Source organism: Gouania willdenowi, chromosome 11 (assembly GCF_900634775.1).
Source record: "Gouania willdenowi chromosome 11, fGouWil2.1, whole genome shotgun sequence".
In the NCBI taxonomy this organism is placed as follows: Eukaryota; Metazoa; Chordata; class Actinopteri; order Blenniiformes; family Gobiesocidae; genus Gouania; species Gouania willdenowi.
In genome coordinates, this window is record NC_041054.1 from 14,516,854 (window position 1) to 14,540,506 (window position 23,653).

The 23,653-nt window shown below is 38.1% G+C and overlaps 1 protein-coding gene across 2 annotated transcripts in view; it reads right to left on the reverse strand.

The window, feature by feature from the left end:
- The window catches only part of cdk6 (cyclin dependent kinase 6), a 48,309-nt gene that overhangs the window by 7,777 nt on the left and 16,879 nt on the right, over window positions 1-23,653 (reverse strand). For both annotated transcript variants that reach the window (XM_028460982.1, XM_028460983.1), the window contains 2 exons: window positions 21,041-21,208; window positions 3,545-3,654 (listed from right to left, as the gene is read on the reverse strand). In XM_028460982.1, the coding sequence (XP_028316783.1) occupies window positions 3,545-3,654; window positions 21,041-21,208 (278 nt within the window). The remainder of the gene's footprint in view (window positions 1-3,544; window positions 3,655-21,040; window positions 21,209-23,653) is intronic.

The following is a 23,653-nucleotide window of genomic DNA, read 5'->3' on the forward strand; positions in this document are numbered from 1 at the left end:
TTGATTGCCAACCATTACTAGCTTCTATTGTATGTTTTGGATGACATTAGAAAGACACAGGTGAAAAGAAATCCCCCCCCCCCCCAAAAAAAAAAAAAAAAAAAACTCAAACGTACATTTCTGCATGATGGAATGAGATCCTTACTTTTTGTTGCTATTGTTAGACTAGCATTTCTTAGCAGCTAGCAGAGTTGTGTTGGTAAGTTTGGCAGAAGTGCTGGCAAGCCAGTACATCTCGTCCACACCCAAATTCTGGTGCGCAATGCTGATAAAGTGGCATCATCTTAGAGGTTAGACTTTTGTAGCCAAGTATGGTTCTTCCAATAGCCTGTCCAATAACATACTAATCTTCTAAACGTTTGGTTTTTTGGAGATTTTTGGAGGTATTTAAAAATACCATTTTGAATCAAGAGGAAATACATTTTCTTTCTTCTTCAATGAGCACAACCTATCAAGATATCAATTCAAGAAGTGCAGAAACATGCCAAAAAGTGCTTTTTTTTCCTTGGCATACTCTCGGCCCAAACTTGTTTCCTTTATGATTTCATGTATTTATGCAAATTTATTAGAAAAAGAAAGCAGGAGGGTATTTTTCATTGACTTGCATTAAAAAAAAAAAAAGCCAAAGTTCAAGAGTAACTCGTCAACATAACTAACAAGCCAGAAAAATACAGCTTTGAAAGTGAAAACTGATTCAGTTATACAGCATATGCATCGAGTAATTAAATATTTGCCGAGTAGTTCATGTTTTTTCCATTTGTATTTATTTTTTTAACTACCAGTGAATACAAATACGAGTCTTTGAAGGAAGCCAAGATCTCACACTAAACACAGGTTCTGACACAATAATAACTTATGGTTGATATATGCAGATTAATTTCCAAACACACAGAGCTACTTGACTAAAGCATTCTTTACATACAGAAGGTTTGTGTGGCAGGATAGGATTATTGTTGCTGTGGTCTCACTCTAAATGACCCCTGGTCCTGTTTCAGCTTATCCTTACGAGTACAGTGCCCGTCGGAAGTATGCATTCATATAATGGGACCCTAAGTAAAGCTGTCAATTATGGCCAAATGAGTATGTGTTTGAAGGTTGGATGTACAAAGAGGTGTACCTACTCTGTAGTGTTATAAAGGGGTATATTTGCAGGTATGCAAAGTAAAATAGTGTGTGTGATTTCCCTGGTTTAATTCTATGGGACATGCGCATGATAAAGGTGTTGTTTTTTTTTGTTTTTTTTTACTCATTTTTATATTTTTTTCGTTTGGTGTATTTTTCTGTAATGTATGTTTTTTGGAGGCATTATATGTATTTTTGTATCTTTCTGTTCTCTTTTTGTGCATTTTTTGTATATTTATAGTTTTTTGTTGCCATTATAGTGTGATTCTGGAGTCACTTTGTGTATTTTTTGGTGTTGTTTTGCGCATTTCTGTTGTCAATTTGTGTATTTTTTGGTGTTTTGTGCATTTCTGTTGTCATTTTGTGATTGTTTTGTATAAATATTTAGTTTTGTGCATTTCTGTTGTCATTTTGATATTTTTGTTGTCATTTGGTGTATTTTTCCACAATGTATGTTTTTTGTGCATTTCCAGTGCAATTCCAGTTGCCATGTTCCACGTGGACGCGACACTAAAACAACCAGAGGAAATGAATACAAAGGGTGACAGATGGCTGGTGTACAACATACAGCCTTTGTTCTGTGTGAACGCACGCTGCAAACAAAGTCTCTACGCATTTAGGGTTTTAATTTTCCGGTATTATTATTATTGCCTCCCACATGCACGTTTGACTTGCCTGATAATATATTATCATCAGAAAAGTTGTTGGTGCAGGTGAAGCAGATGTGGGTCAATAATTTGGGGGTGTGGGGGTGGGGGGGAGGAGGTTTCCTCATCAGTGTTCCTCTTTTGGACTGATCTAGTGACAACGGAAGACTTGAGCACAACAACCATAAGTTTATCTACGCGAGAGCATCCCACAAACTTGTCACCTGTCTGTACAGTGCACACTTTTCCCCACCTGTTGTGTCCCACAGCAGGCACACATTCAGGCTCTGAGTGCATGGCGTGCTTTCCCATGTATTCTATGGTGCGAGGACTGTTAGCGAAGGAAGCTGGGTTGGTCCTCCTGGCACTCAGCCCTATCTCTGAAAGGCTGACCTTATCTACTCCGCCTCACAATATCATATCCTGGCAAGATCTTTGGTTGGTTACATAACAACTCTTTGGATAACGTGGGATGAAAACACATTTTAAAAGGTCATTTTGTTGTATTGTGGATAGTTCAACGTATCTTCTTAATCAACCATCGACAGGCAGTTACGCCTTTTTATTTCCCCTCTTCTTTTAGGTCGCTTATTGGCTCAGCTCTCCACTGTGGGAAGGTTGTTAAACCACAAACTGTCAAAAACCTACACCAAGAAATTGAATTCTGACTGATGTGCTGCAACCACTGCAGGAAGCTTGTGTTAAAGGTGTGATAAGACCAACGAATGTGATGGCTCAGAGTCCTCAAAACATCCGACAGGTGCCGTTTGGAGACAAGACGCCACGTTTGGATAGCTTTCAAATATCAAATTCGGTTTTAAAAGATGGTTTAGAAAAGAATAAAATGAGCAAAACGTTAAAAAAGCAGAGCCTGAAACCACAGTTTTATACCTGCTGAAGTGGTCAGCGACTGTACAGAGAAGCTAAATAAACGTCCGTCTTCGTCACGTTTGGGTCACCTTTGTTGGGGTGTCCTATTGGAAATTGGGAGCTTCCAGTCTATACTGGGTACAGATTGGGGGTGTGCAATACAATACAATACAATACGATTCACAATTTGCATGTCACGATACGACATATCCTGAAAACTAAACAGTATAATACACATTGCGATATATTACAATATTACTAATTACAAAAGTGCAAAATGATATGAACTAATTTATTTCATTTTTTTTTTTTAAACTTTAAACAAGTAAATGGTAACTAACTGAAATTCAAGTAAAAAATATCAAAAAACAAGTGTTATGTTTATCAAACTGACAAATTACATGTTTCATTGACACTTAGTGACCAATGCTATGCATATGTTAGCACAATTAAAAGTTTTTCCCGTTAAAAAACATGATTAAAAAAATGGATCTGGACATTTCTGGATCGATACGATAATCATGCAGTGAAATATCGTGATATATCGCAGAATCAATTTTTTTTCTTACACCCTTAGTTCAGATGTCAAAAATCCTTCACAATCAATGATTAAGCTAAGAAACAAGCTACTAAAAATGCTTGCGTCAAATCGACTTTAGCACAATGATTAACAAAGTTCACCTAAAGTTTAAAATGCCAATCAAATTCAGTAAACAAAGTAAAACAATAGCAAACATTAGCTAGTTGGGAGTGAGTTGAGTCACAGGTATTGTTTACATTGTCAGACAATAGAAAGTGATGAAAAGCTATTCAAAGCTGAGCATTTCAGTTTGACACTCTTCTCAAACTTCATTTTATTGTCTAGAAATGTCACGTGGCGGCAGTATGAGCCATTCAAATCTCACCTCCTCCTGAACATCTCAGCAAAGATGCAGCCCACACTCCACAGGTCCACGGGGGTGGCGTAACTGGACTGGAGCAGCACCTCCGGAGCTCTGTACCACAACGTCACCACCTGGAATGACAAAACCCATCCACGCTTTATTCTACTAAAGTGCATCCGAGGACACAGGTCTTACACACTCCCACACTGCAAGGTTAATGTTTTCAGTTATGTATTGGGTTTATGGAAAACCTGCAATAATAACTGATTTTTCATCTATCATTCTTAGCCCCTGCATTAAGTACAAGAAAATATAGAACAGACAGCCTTTATGCACAACCATGATTTTCGAATATGCAATAACTGAAGTACTTTCAAAGTCTTTGATGACCTAACGAAAAAATGTGGACACAAAAAACTCCCTACTTCACATTAATAATTTCCAACTTGAGTTCAAGACTTGATCAGACAGCACTGTGCTGCATACAAATTACAAATCTATTCAAAGTAAGGCAACAACATAAATCAACTAATAAATAACAAAGGCGTTTACTTTTTAATATCCACAGACACTGATTATTTAAAACTACCCCTCAGGGCACAAACCACCACACCACTGAGCTGCACAACAGCAATTTTTTAAAGAAAAATTCAAGTTTCGATTCTCGTTTTTTTTTTTTTTCTTTTCAATGCACTTAAAAATGACAGCAGACATCAGAGATATTGTCAAAAGTGTAACTTTGTTGCTGTGTTTGTCCTCAAGAGTTAAAATGCATAGAACAATCGTAAAATAAAAAGTAAATGAGGTTCTGTCATTCAACCATTTCAAGCTTTAAACCAGGTTTAAGTAAAAGTGCAACAGCAACTTCACAGTAGCTTCAATTTCCTGATTAAGAAATCAGATAACTACATATTCTATAACATTACAATTAAAAAAAAAACTTCCCTTAGCATCTCAGCATAGTGCGAATAAAAAAATTAAACATGCCTGTGGCGCACATATAGCGTACTCAAAGGGTAAACACATGTAAACAAAGAGGGGGATGGCTCACATCGCGCTACGGTAACCCACAAGGACGGAATGCGAAAAAGTTAAATAAAACTGTGGTGGGGAAAAAAAACTCAAATAAAAAAAAAAAGAAAAAATTTACAAAATAAAAATCGTTTTTATCTATAAATTCGAAAGAACTATTTTTTGCCCAGCCCTAATAGATACTTGAATAAAAAATGACTCCGGAGGCTGGAGCACCGTCTTTTTTACAGTGTATAATCTGGAGAAGTGGAAGATGGAATTAGCAACTTTTCTGCTTGAAAGGTAATTACTGCTGCTTGATTTACATTGTTTGATTTGTAATTGTTACACTAGAACTATGTAGCACATGTGTTTGTGCGCACGCTGCTCTCACCGCAGCCTCCGTGTGGGCTGCTGTGACACTGTGTTGCTGCTGCTGCTGCGAGATTGGTGTGTGCACATTGAGAGAGAGAAGCGCTGCAGTAAGATGCTTTTAACAGTGCATGTTATATTACTGTGATGTTGCTGTCGGGCTAATGTTAGCTTGTGGAGCTCCTCTGAGGGAGGGACTTTGGGAAATTTGGAGGCAGGGCAAGGGTGCAGCGGGGAGGGGGGGGGGGGATCTGAGAGTTGCGGACTGCACCTTTAAATCCAGAGCAGCTTTGACTTTAAAATGTTTTGTTGGTTTTTTACGTTGTGATGTCATCTTCAAAGGTCTTAAATGTAACAAGCTCATTTCTAAAAGGTAAGGAGTAGAAAATACAGATATTTAAGAAAAACTACTTACGTATTTGTACTTCGTTACTTGATGCACAAGAACTCTCATTCTGCATCAGTTTACATTAATTTTTTCCAAGTTTTTCACTGTAATCCTCCTGAGATTGAAGTGTGTGTAGCTAGCAGGAAAGCAAGCATCATTGTTAACAGCTACAGTAGGGAAAGCCTCCAGACAAAACTCAGTGACCCTAAGAGAGTGGACCCGTTCCAGGTGCTTTCCTCAACTCCAGATTTTTCCAACAGCTTTTGGCCGCAGTTCACTCTACAGGCGCTGCACATTGCTTATCAGGCTCTCACAGTCTGACGCTAATGTTTGTGTGCTGGAAGAGTGCAGCGTCACCTGGAACACTTTGTTGGCTCGGCTTAGTCGGTCTCCGTGTGAGGGTGAAGAAACAAACTCCCAATTTTAATGGCGAGAAACTTTATTTATGTACTTGAGCAGGTAAACTAAAATAAAAAGAGATCAACGTTTAAAAATGAACTAATAAAAAGTGATCTAGACCCTTGGTCTTCTGAGTATGAGGTGTGACTCAGCAGTTTAGTATCCTCAAGGCTTATTTGAGAAATGCACTGACACGAAGAAATCTGAGTGATTAGCTGACAAACGTGATTTTGATCACGTGCCCCATTAATGTTTGCCCTTTAAATGGATTTTGATGAAGCCCAGAGAATGGAAAACAGCCCCATCTGGCAAAGCAGGATGTGAGATTATGTGCATATGTCAGAAAATGTCAAATGCATCACAAAAGCAAATCATTATGGGAAAGATCAATAAACTTAATCATCTTATTTTCCTTCTACACCCTCTGGACGCTGAAGTATTTGTTGTGTGGTAATTCTACATCTAACAGCAAACAGGCCAATGGAGCAGAGTCTGGCAATGCTTTTAAAAAGGTCTTGAATTTGTCTCAAATTGCAGTACATGCATACTGATGTCATACATGCGTCTTCTCTAAATAAACTCACATTGGTCATTCAGTGCAAGACTGTCTAAAAAGGGAAAATTTCCCATCAAAATGCAGTCATGGTTTTCATCTCAAGCTAGATATTCATATTGCAAAGTAGCAAATAAAACCAAGAAACCAACTGTAAGTTGTTGTTTCAAAGCAAGTACTGTATCCCTTTGACTGTAGAATGCCTTATTTCACAGTGGAAATAAAAAGAGACAACATACGGTAGCTTAAATTCATAAAAGTAGTGCAATACTTTACCAAATCTGTCGTCCAATCATACATTCAAGAAGAAATGCGAACCACAAAGGGTTGCATCACATATTTCTTAGAAACTACATGAGACTATTAACAGAGGCGATGGCTGCACATTGCAGATGTGTGATCGTTTCTCATTATAGCTACCTTCTTCAGTTGAAGTGAGGTCGATTGCCTGAGCAATGTGACCAGAACCGAGTCGTGTGCGACCACGAACAGGATGTTAATTTCAAAGCAGTCAAATCTCAGAGCTGCACATACAGTCTGAGAGCACATGAATGTGTTTTATAAAAGCACAAGAAAAAAAACCAAAAAAAACCAACTGCAACTACTTTATCAGATAATGACATCCTATCTATAGTGATCTCATGTCCAGAACCGTCTTTGCCAAAGACTGGAGAACGTGACTAAACTAGAAAAATGTCTACATATTTCTAGTACATCATAGATGCACATTCCAGGTACACGCATAAGCATTAAAAGTCTTCTAGGAAGAACCACAGATACATCCGGACCCATATTACGGACCACAAGTACAGATTAAAGCAAACAAATGAAAGCTTACACCAGAAAAAAACATACAAGTAGGTTTTTTTTTTTTTAACCTGAATCTGTATTGACATTGTCGCAGACTGTTTTACACCAGGAAGAACGCATAGTCTTATTATTCAATCTCTCCTGGGTTTAAATGCAATCATAAAGTTGGGGAGAATATTAATTGTTAAAGATATTTAGCAACGTTCTATGTACGAGTTAAAAGCTAACATTAGCAGTCACATTCAAGCGCCATAGGTGACAATCTACAATGTGAGCAACTTTGGGTTTAGGACACTTTAAAAAATCTCTGATTTTTTTTAAAGAAAAATTAGAGTTTCGATTCCATTTTTTTTTCCAATGCACTTAAAAATGACTGCCAACATCAGATATATTGTCAAAAGTGCAACTTCATTGCTGCGATTGTCCTCAAGAGTTAAAATGCCTAGAACAATCCCAAAATAACTCAACAATTTCAAGCTTTAACCCAGGTTTAAGCAAAAGTGCAACATCAACTTCACAGTAGCTTCAACTTTCTGATTAAGAAATCAGATAACTACATATTTTATATCATATAACATTACAATTAAAGCATCTCAGCATAGTGCCAATAAAACATTAAACATGGCTCTGGCACACATATAGCGTACTCAAAGGGCAAACACGTGTAAACAAAGAGGGTGCTGGCTCACATCGTGCTACGGTAACCCACAAGGACGGAACGCGAAAAAGTCTGAAAAAACTGTGGTGGAAAAAAAACCAAAAAAAATATATATAAATTTATTTTTTTTAAATTCGAAATTGATAATTAAAAACTGTTTTTATCTACAAATTCGATAAATCGATTTTTTGCCCAGCCCTAACTTGGTCTGGAACATCCTTGGGATCAAACCACCAACCTCTTGCTCATTTCAAGTATCAGATTCCCAGCTTCAGTGACCAACTCAACAACTATTTCATACCTCTTACCTCCCACTCTCACCCAAAATCTCCTGTTCTCTATTAAAAATCTCTCATTCTACGTATCTGTAAGCCTGCAAGTCTGTAAAACAGGCTTCTGAGATACAGTGAAGCCAAAGGTTTAACAGCTACAGAGCCTATAATATCCATGAATGGGTTATGATCACACTTAGTTTTCCAGCTCCATAAAACACTGCAGTTAGTTTTAAAATGATTCTCAATAGACCAACAGCCCTCTATTGCAGACATAGGCAACTAGTGACCCAGGGCCCTTGGCTTAAATTTGCGAAAACCCTAAAACAAAATTGTAATTCATGAGGTTAGAAGTAATTTGAACCCCAACACAACACATAAAACTCCAGAAACACAAAATGTCAACAAAAGACACACTAAACAGTAAACAATCACAAAATGACAAAAACAACAACATACACCAAAGGACATCAAAGACACAAAATGCCAACCAAATTGCACAAAAAGATAATAAAACACATAAAAATGACAACAATAACTGAAAAAAATGTAACACACATGATGACTTAAAGAACTTTACCATATTGACACGGAAATACTAAAAATGAATTCAAAAACACACAAAATGTCTAAAAACTCACAAAACACAAAGAAAAACCCACCCAAGACAAAACTCTTTGTTTTTCCAGAATTAATGCTCAGATTTGTTATTATTCTAAATGCTCACATGAATGTTGATAACGTGATCGGATAATCGCATTTTTGTGGCCCACACTCCAATAGAAGTTGCTCATCTTTGCTCTATTGAATATTTCACCAACTAACACCACATTGAAGAGATTCTTCTGCTTTTGTCCTCTTGCAAATCTTTTTTTTTTTGCATTTCTTGTAACTTTTCCTATCCTCTGCATCACATTTCCTATCATTACCCAACTCGGCTCTCAAGCTGCCTGAACATGTACATGTACAGTGAACTGGACACTGAGGGGAAGATAGAGTATGTCAGCCGTTGAACTGCGTGACACAGTGCTTTGCTCTCAGGGTCAGCTGCTTTGCATTTTCCATCTGCCTCTGTGCTCATCCGACACCATTCTTCCCTTCTAGCATAGCAACAGCAAAGCCAGCGGAGGTCAGATAAAGCCAAAAGGAGCGAGAGAAGAAGAAGAAAAAAAAAAGAAAGAAAAAAAACAGGGAGTTAGTGTGTGTTTGAGGCCGACTCCAGATTATAGGGCAACATTCTGAGAATTCCTTTCTGCTGAGAACATCCTCCCCCTCACCACCTCCTCCCCTTCAATCCGCCCCCACAGCAGCAGCCGCCGCCGCCGCCGCTCCTTCCTCTCCGCCCCCTTTCTTGGAGGAAATGGCTTCTCCTGCCCCAGAGGACCTACAGACCTCCTAGGCCAGACCTCCAAGCCAGTACACTTTGGAACATCCAGCCAGCGCTGCCAGTGCCGCTGACTCGTGTGACAATAGGGTGCATGCATGTGAGCGCAGGGGGAGAGTGAGTGCACGTGACTCGGACAGCACCTGCTTTGGAAGGGGATGACTTTGCTTTTGTGTATCTACAAATGAATGTGAGTTATCCTGAGCATGTGGTTGATGTTGAACTAGAATCCAGACTTTTCACTCAGGGAAAAAAAAAAAAAAAAAAAAAAAGTAAAAACCCCTTCAGGAGAATTCAGACATACTAGCTCACACAGTGAAAGGCATCAGAAGAAATCAGTCCTCATGTCTTTCAATAACAATAAAATAGATCAAATGATCACCAGTTCATCTAAAAGTGGTTTAATTGCTTAAGTCCAACATTTCTTCCAATTACAGTTAAATTTGTTGTCTTTCATTAAAGTTAAATTACAACTACTAAGCAAATAAATTCACATACATTAGTTTTTTTCGTGTCGAATGTAAAACAAAAGAATAAATGTGCACTACTACAGTTTTATTATTAACATAGTTGTAACATTGATATTTTGAAATAATAGCAAATTATATTACAACTACTACTTTGATGGTTTAGGCTCAAGCATCTGTAACCTGGCTCTGAAAACAATGAATAAAAAGCTCATTTGTTGACAATAACTGTAAAATACTAAGATATTATTTACTCAACTTTGAGAGCTACACATTGTTTGGTCTTTTCTTGAATTAATTTTCAAAAGCTTACACATTTATCCCTTTCCAGGCACATCCAAAAAAAAAAATGAATTAATTAATTCAATTATTTCAGTTTTTTTTCTTTTTTTTTTTTTTACAATTTTGCATGTAATTGACTTGTAAAAAATCAATTAGAATCACCAATTACAAGTACAAAGTCAAATATCTGAACTCAAATACAATAACATCTATTTCAATTGAATTACAATTATTTTTAGTCTGCATTTGTTATTAATTATCAATTTAAATTGTAATTGATCTCAAGCCTGGTGTGACTTCAAACTGTGCAGAAGAAAATAATCCATTCATTTCTAGCTGCGGCTGATGTGAACCATCTTCTGACGAGGATTTTATGAGTGACCTGATGCCATTAGGGATGACTGAAGCTGAGGCTTAAAGCTGCAGCTCCGGAGGAAGGGGTGGGGGTGCGGGTGAGGGAACGGGTGGGCGGTGGGGGTGGGAGGGGTGGTTGGAGCTTGGCTGGGGGCCGATGTTTACATTTCCTCTCACTGAGGAAGCCTGGGATGAAAGAGCACCAGTGCACACATACAAACACGCTCTCAGACAAGTGCTTTAAACACACCTCAGGCTAAATAACTGTTGTGAATGAACAAAAGCTTTCCTGAAAGACTTTCTGCAGTTACTTTAAAACAAAAACAAAAAATGGAACATACTGGTTTAAACATTGGGCTTTGAGTTGTGCAGCTTTTCTTTGATTACATTCATGAAAGCACTTCAAGCCTTTCTCCGTCCTAAGCAGACACATTTGGAAAGACACTGGGTGAATGTCGCACCAATACCTATTAAAACTATCTGCTGAGGGGACAGTGGAGCAGAGGCGGTGATGTTGTGTCTCCGTGAGGCCCCATCCCAAGCTGCAGCAGTCAGCCATGTTGTAAACACCATTATTTCACGTCTGCCTCACTTTCCCTTCAGTCTGTCTCATGCTCTTTTAAAGTCATTTACAATCCCAACAATGTTGCAGCTCCAAGAAAGGGAATAAGCAAAAAGAAAAGTTGTCGATAAGGTGAATCTGTGTTGCCAGACCAGAAAGATGTAGAAAGAAATGCAAAAAGCAGCACACAAGCTTTATACAGTAAGTCGGGGGGGGAAAAAAGGGGGCACTGCAACTGTTGCCAAAGTATGCACAGCATACAGGAATGCAGCACAGGGCCCTCGGTGAACGAAACAAAGACAGCACAGTCAGTGGCTCTCTCTCCCCAGTGCTACCACATCCGCACATCATTAGCTGGAAAATTCCTGATATATGCTGTAATTTTTTCTCTTTTCTCCCCCCCCCCCCTCCTGGTCCTCTTCTCGCCGCTGGTACAGGCTCGGCTTTGATATCCAGGTAACCGTGTGTGCACATGCAAAAGCAAACACGCCAATCAGTGGCCCTTTTCCCCAGCTGGAGCTCTGCCAAGGCATGGCCAACAATTAAAACATGGGAATGAAATGCAGCATGTGGTCTCAGAGTTTGAGGGGAGAAAAAAAAAAAAGGTATCAAGAAAAACCAGAACCTACATGTAAGAGCACGTGTGTGTAGAAAAAAAAAAAACCTGTAACAATGCAGCAATGCAACTTGTTGCGTGTGTGCATCGTACAGTGTTACATTAAATTTGATGCTACAGTTACAGAATGATGACGTAGCCAGTGTCCGACAGAATGATTAAAATGGACGTCAGACATAAATGTAGCCATTATTATGTTCAGTGGAGAGAACGTGTGTGTGTTCAAAAACATTTTTCTGTCCCATAACTGCTGAGAAGATTCCTAAAAACTGGTTTTGTTAAACAATTTGTACATCAATTGGTAACTTCACAACACACATTGCTTCAGACATTGGCAGGGTATTCCTAACAAGTGTGTGTGTGTGTGTGTGTGTCATCTGTGTGTGTTTTGCTCATGTCAAACTGGGGCCAGCCCCTTTGCTCCAGCCGGCTGCAGTCAAAGCATACAGGACGGCTTTTCCTTTTTTTTTTTTTTTTTTTTCTTCCCATGTGGAGCCGTTTGAGGAGATATCTAAACATTCCCAGAGTGCGCTGCACGTGCTCTTCTCCGTGCGCTGCAAAGGGCCCCCTCCCAATCCCAATCCCTGCCTGCCTCTCCGTCTATCTGTTCAGAGAAACACATGGTTTGAAGGAAGGAAAAAAAAAAATCAGATCATCAAGTGCATATTTAGTCGTTGAAAAAAGCTTCAGCAGTCTGTGCTGCTGGTAGCAGTGGTGGTCATTTTAAAACCATGTTCTAGCATTTCATTTACTCATCACTCTCTTAACTATTAGACAGAGGTGAAAGTAATGGATTACAAGTACTCACGTTACTGCAATCAAGTGGCTTTTACGAGTACTTTTACTTTTTTGAGTGGATTTCTAAATCAGTAATTTTACTTGTACTTAAGTAATTTGTTACTGAGTAAATTATTATTTTTCATTCAATGGCTCAGGTTGTGGTTTCTACCCATTATGTTGTTAACCACATGGCACATTTGGTATGTTTTAGGGTTCATAAATTTAGCTATATTCATTTTGACAAACCTTTTATTTTATACAGATGCCTTTGTGGAAAATAATTTTTTGGGTGCGGATTTTAAATAAATTTTTTTTACTGAAAAAATAGTTTTTTATTTAATATTTAATTTATTTATTTTTATTTTTTGATATTTATTCAATATTTTTCATATTTGTGCAATATTTCAGTGGTTACAATGCTTTCAATGTGTTGCAAAGGTTATTTGATGCACTTGGTTTTATGATGGCAGTGTGTAATGTCTGCAATATTTATGTATGAGCAGACATTTTATTTTCATATAATCTGCTCAGATCAGTGTTTAAACTGACACAATAGGAGAAATTATTTTTTCTTACTTTGATGCATTATCAGTAACTCAGGGTGATTTATCCTTAATGTTCTCACTTACAGTTGCCGTCATTGTGTTGTCATGGTTACTTTGAGACTTCTAAACAGTAGAAACTTGTTGCACTTTATTTTATGATGGCAGTGTGTAACACTGCATTTTCTTTTTTTCAGTGAAAATCTGCAAAAACACTAATAATAAATAGGATTTTTGAAGCAAATATAGTTTTGACTCAATTTGTCTGAATGATCAATATCTTCTGATGAACATATAGAGCAACTCGATTTTTCATCTCTACGTTTAATTTTGATATTAACTGAGTAGAATATTGTGATATATCGCGATAATATTGTACCTTGACCCACGTATAGCGATACGTATCGTATTGCAACATCCTTGCCAATAATCACCCCTAGTTCTAATTGTGCAAGATTACGTCTTGTCCTTTTGAAGCTCATACATGAGATGCTTACTGTATGCAAGGGAACCGTGGTAAGATTTATTACCACAAATAAATGTGGGCGGTGAAAGTAACTAGTAACTTTATCTTTGTGTACTATTATTTGAGCTACTTTTCATTTGTACTTGAGTGTTTTATGTATGACTTAATTTCAATCAAGTAACAGTACTTCTACTTTAATAGGATTTATCAGGACTCCTTACATCTCTGCTATTAGATAGTAACTAGTATTGAATTGAAATTCTTTCTACATCCACATTAAAAGTGTATTTATGGATTAAGTGATCTTAGTTAGGACTGTTGAATCCATAGAACTAGAGTGACTCATGCTTGTGGAGGTATTTCAGTGTAAAAGCCTGTCTGTGAGAGCAGAAAGTCTGGATTCAATTTGTTTAAGGCTGTCTGAGATATGGGGGTTTTACTCTGCTCAGAGCAGTGGGAGGCCTACAAGCGGGGCAACGAAAAGCCTTTTGATTTAGTTACAACCGAGTGTCAATAACACACAAAACCAATTTGTCAACGAATATCAAGATACTGGTGTCAATATTTCTTAAGACGAGTTACTGGAAGCTTTAGTGTCCCTCGGTGATGGAGTTGAGACGAGGGAGAAGACAAACACATCACCACTAATAAGCTTATCTTGTCATCTCCTGTAAATTGTGGCAACCACTCTGTTTATTTTCGCTCCGAAGTAGGAAAGCACAAGTGTCCGACGCTAAGTGCAAACAAAAGTCCAGCACTCCTGTTGACTTCTCCAAATCCCATTTGGAGACTAAAGGCACACGCATGACGTACATTACAGTGTAAACTAATGGCTTTCATGGGACCATCAGGTCAGCCCCGTACTACAATGTTTGGCATTGTGCAAGAAAGGAAACTACAGTGGTGCAGTGCAGTTATTTCAGGATATTTAAAAGATACATGTCAATGCAATCCCTCAGTCATTTCTTAATCAGGGGATGTACTCATGATTCACTTTAAGACTTCCCAACATAAGCTGGACTTTTGTCAAGACTGTAACTTCCTCCTCCAGAAAAACTAAAAGATGTTCTTCAGTATGAAGAATGTAGGAATGCATTAAATGCCATAAAAATGTTACAAATATTAAAGCTGCTTCAACAAATAGAAGAGCATTTGCTTGGAAAAAAGATGTAAAAGTTTGAAATTGCTGCTTGAATGTTTGTTTTGATATCCTCTGAAAACACAATTATTGATGTGGAGTCCCATACGCGGATGGATAAAAGTATTTATGCCGTGATTTCTTGCATTTGCCCCCCAAAACTCTGTCAAAGTCACTTCCCATCAGATTTATGGCAAAACAATGGCAGATGTTTATTTTGGTGAAAAAAAAAACCATAAATCAGCTTAAATTGAATGTTTTACGGAGTGAGGCGACATCACGGAGAATACTGGGAACAAACAGGAACACAAACAGTGTCTCACGATTCACTGTCCTCCTTAATGGAGTCTTTTTAGCAGAGATGAAAACAACATTTTCAGCATTTTTTTACCCCCAAAGTTTTACACCTTTTATTCGAGCCAATGATCTTCCATTTATTGAGGCCTATACACTATGTCGTTCACTGATACACCCGCTTTAAACAGTGTTTTCACTGTAAACCCTGAACGCTCAATGCAATTAAATAGATTAAGTAGTTTATACTCAAAGTGATAGAAAAAGTTCTAGCTTATATATGTCTTCTTCCTTTTTAACTAATGATTTTTAAGTAAATGGAACTATATTTATTTATAAATAAGCGTAACTTAAGTACAACTTACAACAGAAATAAGTAATTACATGATAAGAATGATGAAGTCCTATTGTTTCAAATATGGATTATTTATATATATTAAAAAAAAACTTAATTCATATAACATTTAACTGTTATAAAATAATTACAAGTAGCCAGTCATCCAACCTTTAAAGTTCTGGAAAATTTTGACTTTTAAGTTAATCAACTTAAAAACATTGAGGCAATCGATTGCCCTATGTGTCAACTCATTTGTGGTTTGATGAGGTTTAATGGACAAATTCACCAAAGCAAGACATTTTTAGTCACTTGAATAATAAAGGTGCAGTCCGCAACTCTCAGATCCCTCTCTCCCCCTCCCTCCTCGCTGCTCTCTTGCACTGCCTCCAAACTTTCCAAAGTCCCTCCCTCAGAGGAGCTAACAAGCTAACGTTAGCCAGACAGCAACATCGCAGTAATATAACATGCTCTGTTAAAAGCAAATTACTGCAGCGCTTCTCTCTCTCTCAATGTGCACACACCTCAGCAACAGCAGCAACAACAGTGTCACTTACAGCAGCCCACACGGAGGCTGCTGCGCACACATGAACAACACATGCACTACAGAGTTCTAGTGTGACAATTACAAATCAAACATAATGTAAATCAAGCAGCAGTAATTACCTTTCAAGCAGAAAAGTTCCTAAGCTGTCCTTACATAGTGACAGCTTTAGTAAATAAGAGTTGCAGACTGCACCTTTAATTACCATAAGTAGCTTGTGCTAGTTTAGAATCTTGATTTTGTTTTTGTGCTAAAAAGCCACACACTTGCTACAAACTATGGTCGCACAGCGAAACCCGTGTCCTATAAACTTTGCACCACAAACTGGATTTCAACCAACAGGAAGAGATAAAAAAAAAATCCCCTATTTTGGAATGTTAAATTTACCCATCGGCTTTTCCCATCTGCCTGTCACTCAGCCTGTATCCAGGCAGAGGTCATTAAAAAGCCATCAACAAAGCAACGGTCCCAGAGGGAGCGCCCGGGGCGGCTTAATCTGGACCCCAGTACCGGCCCAATGGGTGGTCTCTCCCTCGCCTTGTTTTCTCTGCCTCACGTTAACTCTTCGTGTACAACGGTGGGTAATGGCAGTGGGTCCATCAGTCACATGTAGCCATGCATGCCTCCACAACCCATCACACTTTCAAAAATGCATACCCATACACACAAAGTGCCCGATTTCCTCTATGACATATTAACGACCCAGTTTCTAGGTGAGAAAACAAATTCATCACAAAAGGAGATGCTGGAAAGTTCAAGAATGAGACTTTCAGTCAGCAACGTTGGTGAAAACATCTGTAGAAGTTAACAAATGTATGTACATTATCACCTTTATCCAAATGAATCACTTTGAAAGAGAGAAAGTAGGATTAAAATTTGGCAATAAGGTCTGCCAGTAACTGTGTCAAGTGACTAAATAAGCAACTGCTACCGGTTTTGTAAAAGGGGAAACATTAAGTGTCTTTATCTTAATGTCTTCACACTTTGCATGCTCTGTTATTCATCAATTCATCTATAGGTTCAAGTGTGAACTCAGTCAGAGCTATTTTGTTACCTAGTTTTTGTGGTTTTGTGCAAAGATTCTTGGAAGGAAATGAGTGTGTGCGAGTGTGTGTGTACATGCTTTTAGTTGTTATGCTGCAAAGAAGTGGAACAAACTGCCAGCAGAGCTGAAGTCAGCATCTAATGTGAACATTTTTAAATCAAAGTTAAAGGCACTTTTTTCTCTACTGCGTATGATTGAGAGAGAGATTTTTTGTCATGTTGTTGTCATGATGATTTTAATTGATTTTACTGATGATTTTAATTGATTTTACTGATGATTTTAAATGTTCTTATTGATTTTAAACAATTGAATGTTTTATCATGTAAAGCACATTGAGTTGCCTTGAGTATGAAATGCGCTATATAAATAAATTTGCCTTGCCTTGCCTTGCCATGTGTTCCCATGCAAACAATAGAAACAATATCTGTATTATTTTGTCGAGTATGTTTAAGTCTATTTCAGATGGGCAGGTGCTGAAATCATTGGATCTGAATGAGTTCCCATGAGGCTTTTCTTGCCAGACATACCATGAGCTACGAGCACTTATTTTAATATTTTCTTTGTTTTCATTGTTACATAATGTCAAGCCAAGAAAAAATAATTATCCATATGTTTGAATGCACAAGGAAACTGTAGTAAAGTTTGAATATTTGTGTATTCTGAAAAATAAAATGTCAAAATAAAACTGCGTGGAAAGTATGATGTGGAAATGAGGATTATGTTGGATAGATCCTTACACAGTATGTGTATATGTGTGAGACTCCTGTTCACTACCACACCATCCCTCTGCATTTCAAGCCATTCCAAAGCCTCCTTTCAGTCTCTCGCTCTGCATTATCTGGTCATCAGAGCCCAGCGCTCAATACATCAAAGTACCGAAAGTGGAGAGGAAGGGGTGTCCGCCTCTCCTATTTTACCCCATCCTTGTCTGCAACACTCGCTGAGGGATTCCAGAGACGGGTCATGGGGGCCTGGGCTCTCATTTTACACTCCGAAAACGTCCCAATGTTCGGTGCAATTATTGTTGAGCTACCCGCTGATACCCTGCGAGTACCTGCTAAGACATATTAGATGCTTTTCATCTCAAGTCTCTTGGGTTAGAGAGTGCATGTTTCCAAGATCACTCAGTATTTACTCATTCTCAGAAAAGTTGTTCTTGTCAGTGTCACTGGTAGTTTGTGGAGCAAATAAAAATGGTTTCTGTACAAGCTGAAATGAGGGCTGTGCTAAAAAAAAAAAAATTGATACATCAATTTAAATTGATTTTCCATTGAATTGATTAATAAAATCTTAAAATCTACCATTTACTCTTCCTTTCTTTCTTACTCATTATTCTCTTTGCAATAAGGTAATCTTGCACAGTATGTCCTGTACAGTATATGCTATTGCTCATGTAATATACCAGTTGCATGAATACCTTCATTTACATTTGTTGTTGCACTGTAACCTGCCGTACTTTTCTCCATACTGTGGTGAATTATAAATAAATAAATCTACCATTTATTATTCTTTTTTCCCCCAACAATATACTTATCTGGATCACTTTATAGGCCGTTGAAAATCAATTTATCGGAAGAGCCAAGTTTCTAAACATTTTAAATGAACAGCGTTTCCTTTGACAGCAACATTTTTACACATATCAGTGCTTTTGTTTCTTCATAAATAATGACAGTTTACAAAAGCGTACAGAGACTTCAATAATTCCAAGAAAAAAGGGGCAAAACGGTAAATAAAAACCACATAGGTAATACATGGCCTCCATATAGATTCAAACAAGTCATTTTTTCTTTTCAGGAGACATTATGTATTTTTTTTTACCATGTGTAATGGAGTTCTGTGGCTCAATTCTTTAATGTAAAGATTAATATTTTTAATTCAGTGCCAAGTTAGAGTTAAGTTCTACTATTTACAGCATTAGTTCTCTGAAAATCTCTTCCATATTAAAATAAAATACGTGCTGTGAGTGAACAATCCTTGACTGAATCAGAAATCAAATTGAATCGCGATACAGGTCATGCACATCAAATTGATGTGGGAAATATGTCTGATGTAGGTGAGCTACATCGGCAGCTACAGCTGTTCTTGGGACAGTCTGACAGGAGCCTGGCTGCCAACCAGTGCACAAACGTTCATTCATTCACATGCATTTATGTAGAGCCATTGTTTTAACGAGAAGGACAAGTAATAGTCATTTAACAACCGACTGCCACTTTACCAACTCATCTCTTTTTTTCGGTAATGAGTTGAAGTATAATCATTACCTTTAAGATCACACACTGATTCTGTTACACGAGGTTAATCATTCGCTTCATGTTTAAAACAGAAACTTCAATGGCTGCCAATGAAACACCTTTTGACTTTCAGGTTAAGACCTACACATTTAAAGCAGTTTATTAATTTGTTCTAACCAAGCTCCTCTGTGGCAATAAATCCTCGTGCCCTAAAATGTACCAAAATTATTCATTTCAATACTCACTCTACCTTGTCTATAGCTGCGTTTCCATTACAGATTTTCACAAAATAAAAGCATTATTTCTAAATGTCGACAAAGTATAATAGCACTTTGAATGGGTTTCCATTGAAGGTTGTTTTGGGCAGGAGCCTCGAAAATCCTGTGAAATCTCATCCCACGAGGGTTCGCTGCAGGAAGATGGACCTCCTTAAAACACTTTGTATTTCTATGTTGTTTCACGTCCAATGTGACCAGAATTTTTTTTTAAGTATAATGGCACGTTCACACCAAACGCGTCCAAAGCGTCAGGTTTACATAGACAATATATGGCGGACGCGCTTCTAGGAGTGTCGAGAGGTCCCGCTGCGCATCCAGCGCCTCCTGTGTGGCGCGTTTAGAAGCTTTACGTGTGGTGGACGAAGCGCGTTTTGAGATTTCAAGCTTTTGACATGCGTCCGGCGCCTCCAACGCAGCCGATGCTATAGTTGGGATTGTTGAACTTTTGGGACATATCGCGGTGCGTCGACCAATCTGGAGCTTTCCCCAACCAAGACTTATTCAGAATAATGAAAAAAAATAAAATAACTGGAGACAGATGGACAGGTGCTCTTCTGCTGGAATAGAGCGCCTGTAGGTGGTGTCCTGGTAGGGGATGCGAGCGCCGATGCGGGTCAGCAGGTCGTCAAACTGGGCACGGGAGAGACTGAAGTAACGCTGAAAGCGACTCTCGTTCGAGCGCAGCTCTGGTGAATCAGACGGCGCCGAGGCACATTTCAACGACGTTGTCTGGCTTTATTTATCAAATAAAGCCAAGTCACACTCTCGATAATGTGGAGCCGATGAACGGGAGTCGGAGGCGGCGTGTTCAGCAAGGCACTTCAAACTTTATTCTCCATTCAACCAAACTTCCCTATAGCCCTCAAACATCGCAGAGCACACACTGAGACACACCAAAATACATCCGACCGGAAACATCGCCTTCTCAACACAATCATGTTCCCCACCACTTCACAGTCACTGAGTGAATTATGAACGTAACAGATCGCCACAATGTCATCCATTGTATGAACACCACCGGCAAAAGAGAAGCCCCTCCCCTAAACGCACTCCCTTACCAACTTGTTTGGACGGCGTCCAGAGCGTTTTTGACACTGGTGACAAGCGCACTGATTCGATGAGCACAAGCATCCAACTATGGGCGATTTTGACGCCAGAAACGTGTCTGGTGTGAACGCAGCATAACGCTAAGAAATGTCCCGGTCTCATCTTCTGTCTACACGTACCGCGTCATATTTACTCGGAAAGAAGTGATCATGTGACCAGGTACATCACGTTCTGCGACGTGTATTTGCGGAAAAGGTGTTTCCATAGCGATTTTGCGACACATTTCAATATCGAAGCGTCTGAAATTCATCCCGAAAGCGTGAGAACTTTAGTGTTTTTTTTTACATTACGGTGTTTCCATTGCCAGTTTTTATTGAACTATTTAGATTTTGCGCATTTCCAAGAGTAATGGAAACGCAGCTAGTGACAAGCTACTAAAATAACGTGTATCTGCATCTTTTTATTAAAGCTTAGACTCATGTTAGGTTTGAAGTCTAAACAAAAGGTGTCACATGACAGCTGAAGAGCCAACAGACGCAGATGAAGTATTGATCCTTCACCGAAGTGCAGTCCAGTTTGACATGTCATCAAGTATTACTTTGTGGGTGGTTTGCCTGGTCAAAATCCAGATAGTCGTTCATAGGTTGAGTCTGTGTTTGTTTTCAGTCATTGAGAGACAACAGGACTCACCACAGAGGTGAGCGCCATCTGGAAGCTGTAGATACGGGCAAGACCAAAGTCAGCCAGTTTGATCTGTCCTCCGCTGGTGACCAGGATGTTCTGTGGCTTCAGATCACGGTGAACCACACGGTGTGAGTGCAGGAAGTCCAACCCCTGGAGGAGTTGGTACATCATATCCTGCGGAGAAAAAAAAATGGACACAAAGCTGTTCGTTTAGTGGGACATGAATAAAGCAGGAAACCAAACAACTAACGACTCAATAAACCTTCTTAAAAGGAACTTAATAAACTTTAACCCAGGGGTGTCAAACTCACTTTAGTTCAAGGGTCATATACGACGCAGTTTACCCTCAAGTGGGCCGGACTAAAAAAGTTATTGTTTTTGTGAAGGAAGAAGTACAAATTCAAACAAAATCCTTTGGGATAATTTACCAGAATTGCCCAGGTTTTTGAAAATAAATGCAATTTAATACCCAGGGTTTCTACAGCTTTAGTCGAATTAAATTAAATACTTTTTATTGCCGTTTGAAATTAAATTTAAAACCAACTTCACAGTAAACATAATTGGGAGGAAAAACAAAAAACACGTCAATTACATAGGGTTAGGGTATTTGTTTTCTAGCGTCTAGTACAGATGTGCAACCGGTGGCCCCCAACGTAAATACACAAAATGACAGTAAAATACACACAAAAAAAATTGACTACAAAAATAGTCAGAAATTTATAAAATAGCAAAAATACAAAGAAAAAAAGAAAAAAAACATCAAGAAAAATCTTTGTTGGACAGGCAATTTTCATTAAATTTACATTTTCCCATTTAAAAAACAAAACAAACAAATGTTTCCATTTATTTTGAAATAGTTACAATCATAAAATCATACTTATTGTGTTAAGATTTAAGCCTTTTCAAACATTGATTTAAGACATTTTAATGACAATTAAGGCCTTTTTTTAATCTTATTTTATTAACAACTTGTATGATCATTTTACAAAATGTCCTGTTTTTGCTGTATTACTTATATTTAAAAAAAAAAAAATACTTCCTGTGGGCCGGACTAGATGCTCTGGAGGGCCGTATTTGGCCCGCTGGCCTCGAGTTTGACATATGTGCTTAAAACAGTTTGACTACCTGTGCTTGGAAAAAATAAGCTGCACAGTTTGAAGTTGTTCTTTATAAAATCTAAAGCTGCTGTGGCGTGGAAGGAGTTAACTACAGAGGCCTGTGTCTTTTTCAGTCGGCCGTGACAGATGTTTGATAACTGACACACACTCACGCACGCGCACATGCACACACAAATAATAGAGGCAGTAAGAGGCCCCAGCTTTGTGTGATCACAGCTCTGTTACCCAGCAGCTGCCCTGTTCGAGTTAATTGGCGCTCGCTCGCTTTTGATGCCCAAAAGCTGACCTGAGAACATTTTCCAAAGGGAACTGTGACACACACGCTTAACTAGAGCGGTGTGAGCAGGAACGAAGCGGCGTCAAAACCAGCTAAGACTTGTTCTTTTCAAACCGACACACTGTCCAACAGGTCCCACACCTGTAAACAAATAAGTCATTACAATGCATTGTGAAACGTTAGCTGGATCACTTTATAGGCCGTTTAAAATCGACGTATCAGAGGAGCAATAACACGTGCCAAGTTTCTAAACGTGTACAACTATGATCAAATGCTTTCAAATGAACAGCATTTCCTTTGACAACAAATGTTTACATTGTCTTCAGTTTTAGTAAAATTCATATTTGAGTTTTTACTTATTTTAGCCATTTAGATCTTGTTGGGTTTTTTCTTACTATGGACTATTTTTTTTGTTAAGCGCTTTGAGATGACTGTTGTGATTTGCGCTATATAAATAAAGTTGAATTGAATTAAAATTCTTATTGTTTCATTGTTCAATTCAAAATGATCTTAGAGGATTTAAGCTTTTGAGGACAACGTTAACTAAAATGACTTGCATACGAACAATATCTCATTACTGGTGTATTTTGATTCTGTACAGATTATTGCTCATTACCTCCTTTAACATCACTTACACCAATATAACTTACACGTGTCCCAATCAGATATTGATATCAGATATCAATCCGATATCAGCAAAATACCAGTACGGGATTATATTAGCTTGCATGTAAAACCTCCAATACAAACACTTTCATGAACAATTTCTTTTTACTTGATTCCTTGAGGTTATTTATCAGGGTTTTCTAATTTAATGTGTATTTATTTTATTCAATTGTAGAACACGCTTCTGTTTAACATTACAATGTATGTAACCCATTGATTCATAATAAAAAGGTCAGTGTTTCTCATACTATTCTAACATTCTACACAATAAAAATAAGTAATAAAAGTAAATGTAATCCGTGCTGATGTCGCATCAGAATCGCCAACACACAAGGCTGCCATATCGGTATCGTATCAAATTGAAAAAGTTGCATCATTTATATACATCTACCTCAAAACTAGCTAGATAAGAGTTTTAATACAGGGTTCCTACAGCTTCAGTCAAATTCAATTCAAGACATAGTAAGGCTTTTTAAAGCCATTTTAAATTAGATGACTTTTAAGTAAACACTATTAGGGGAAAAATTGCCATATCAGTTACATAGGGTTCGGGTCAGT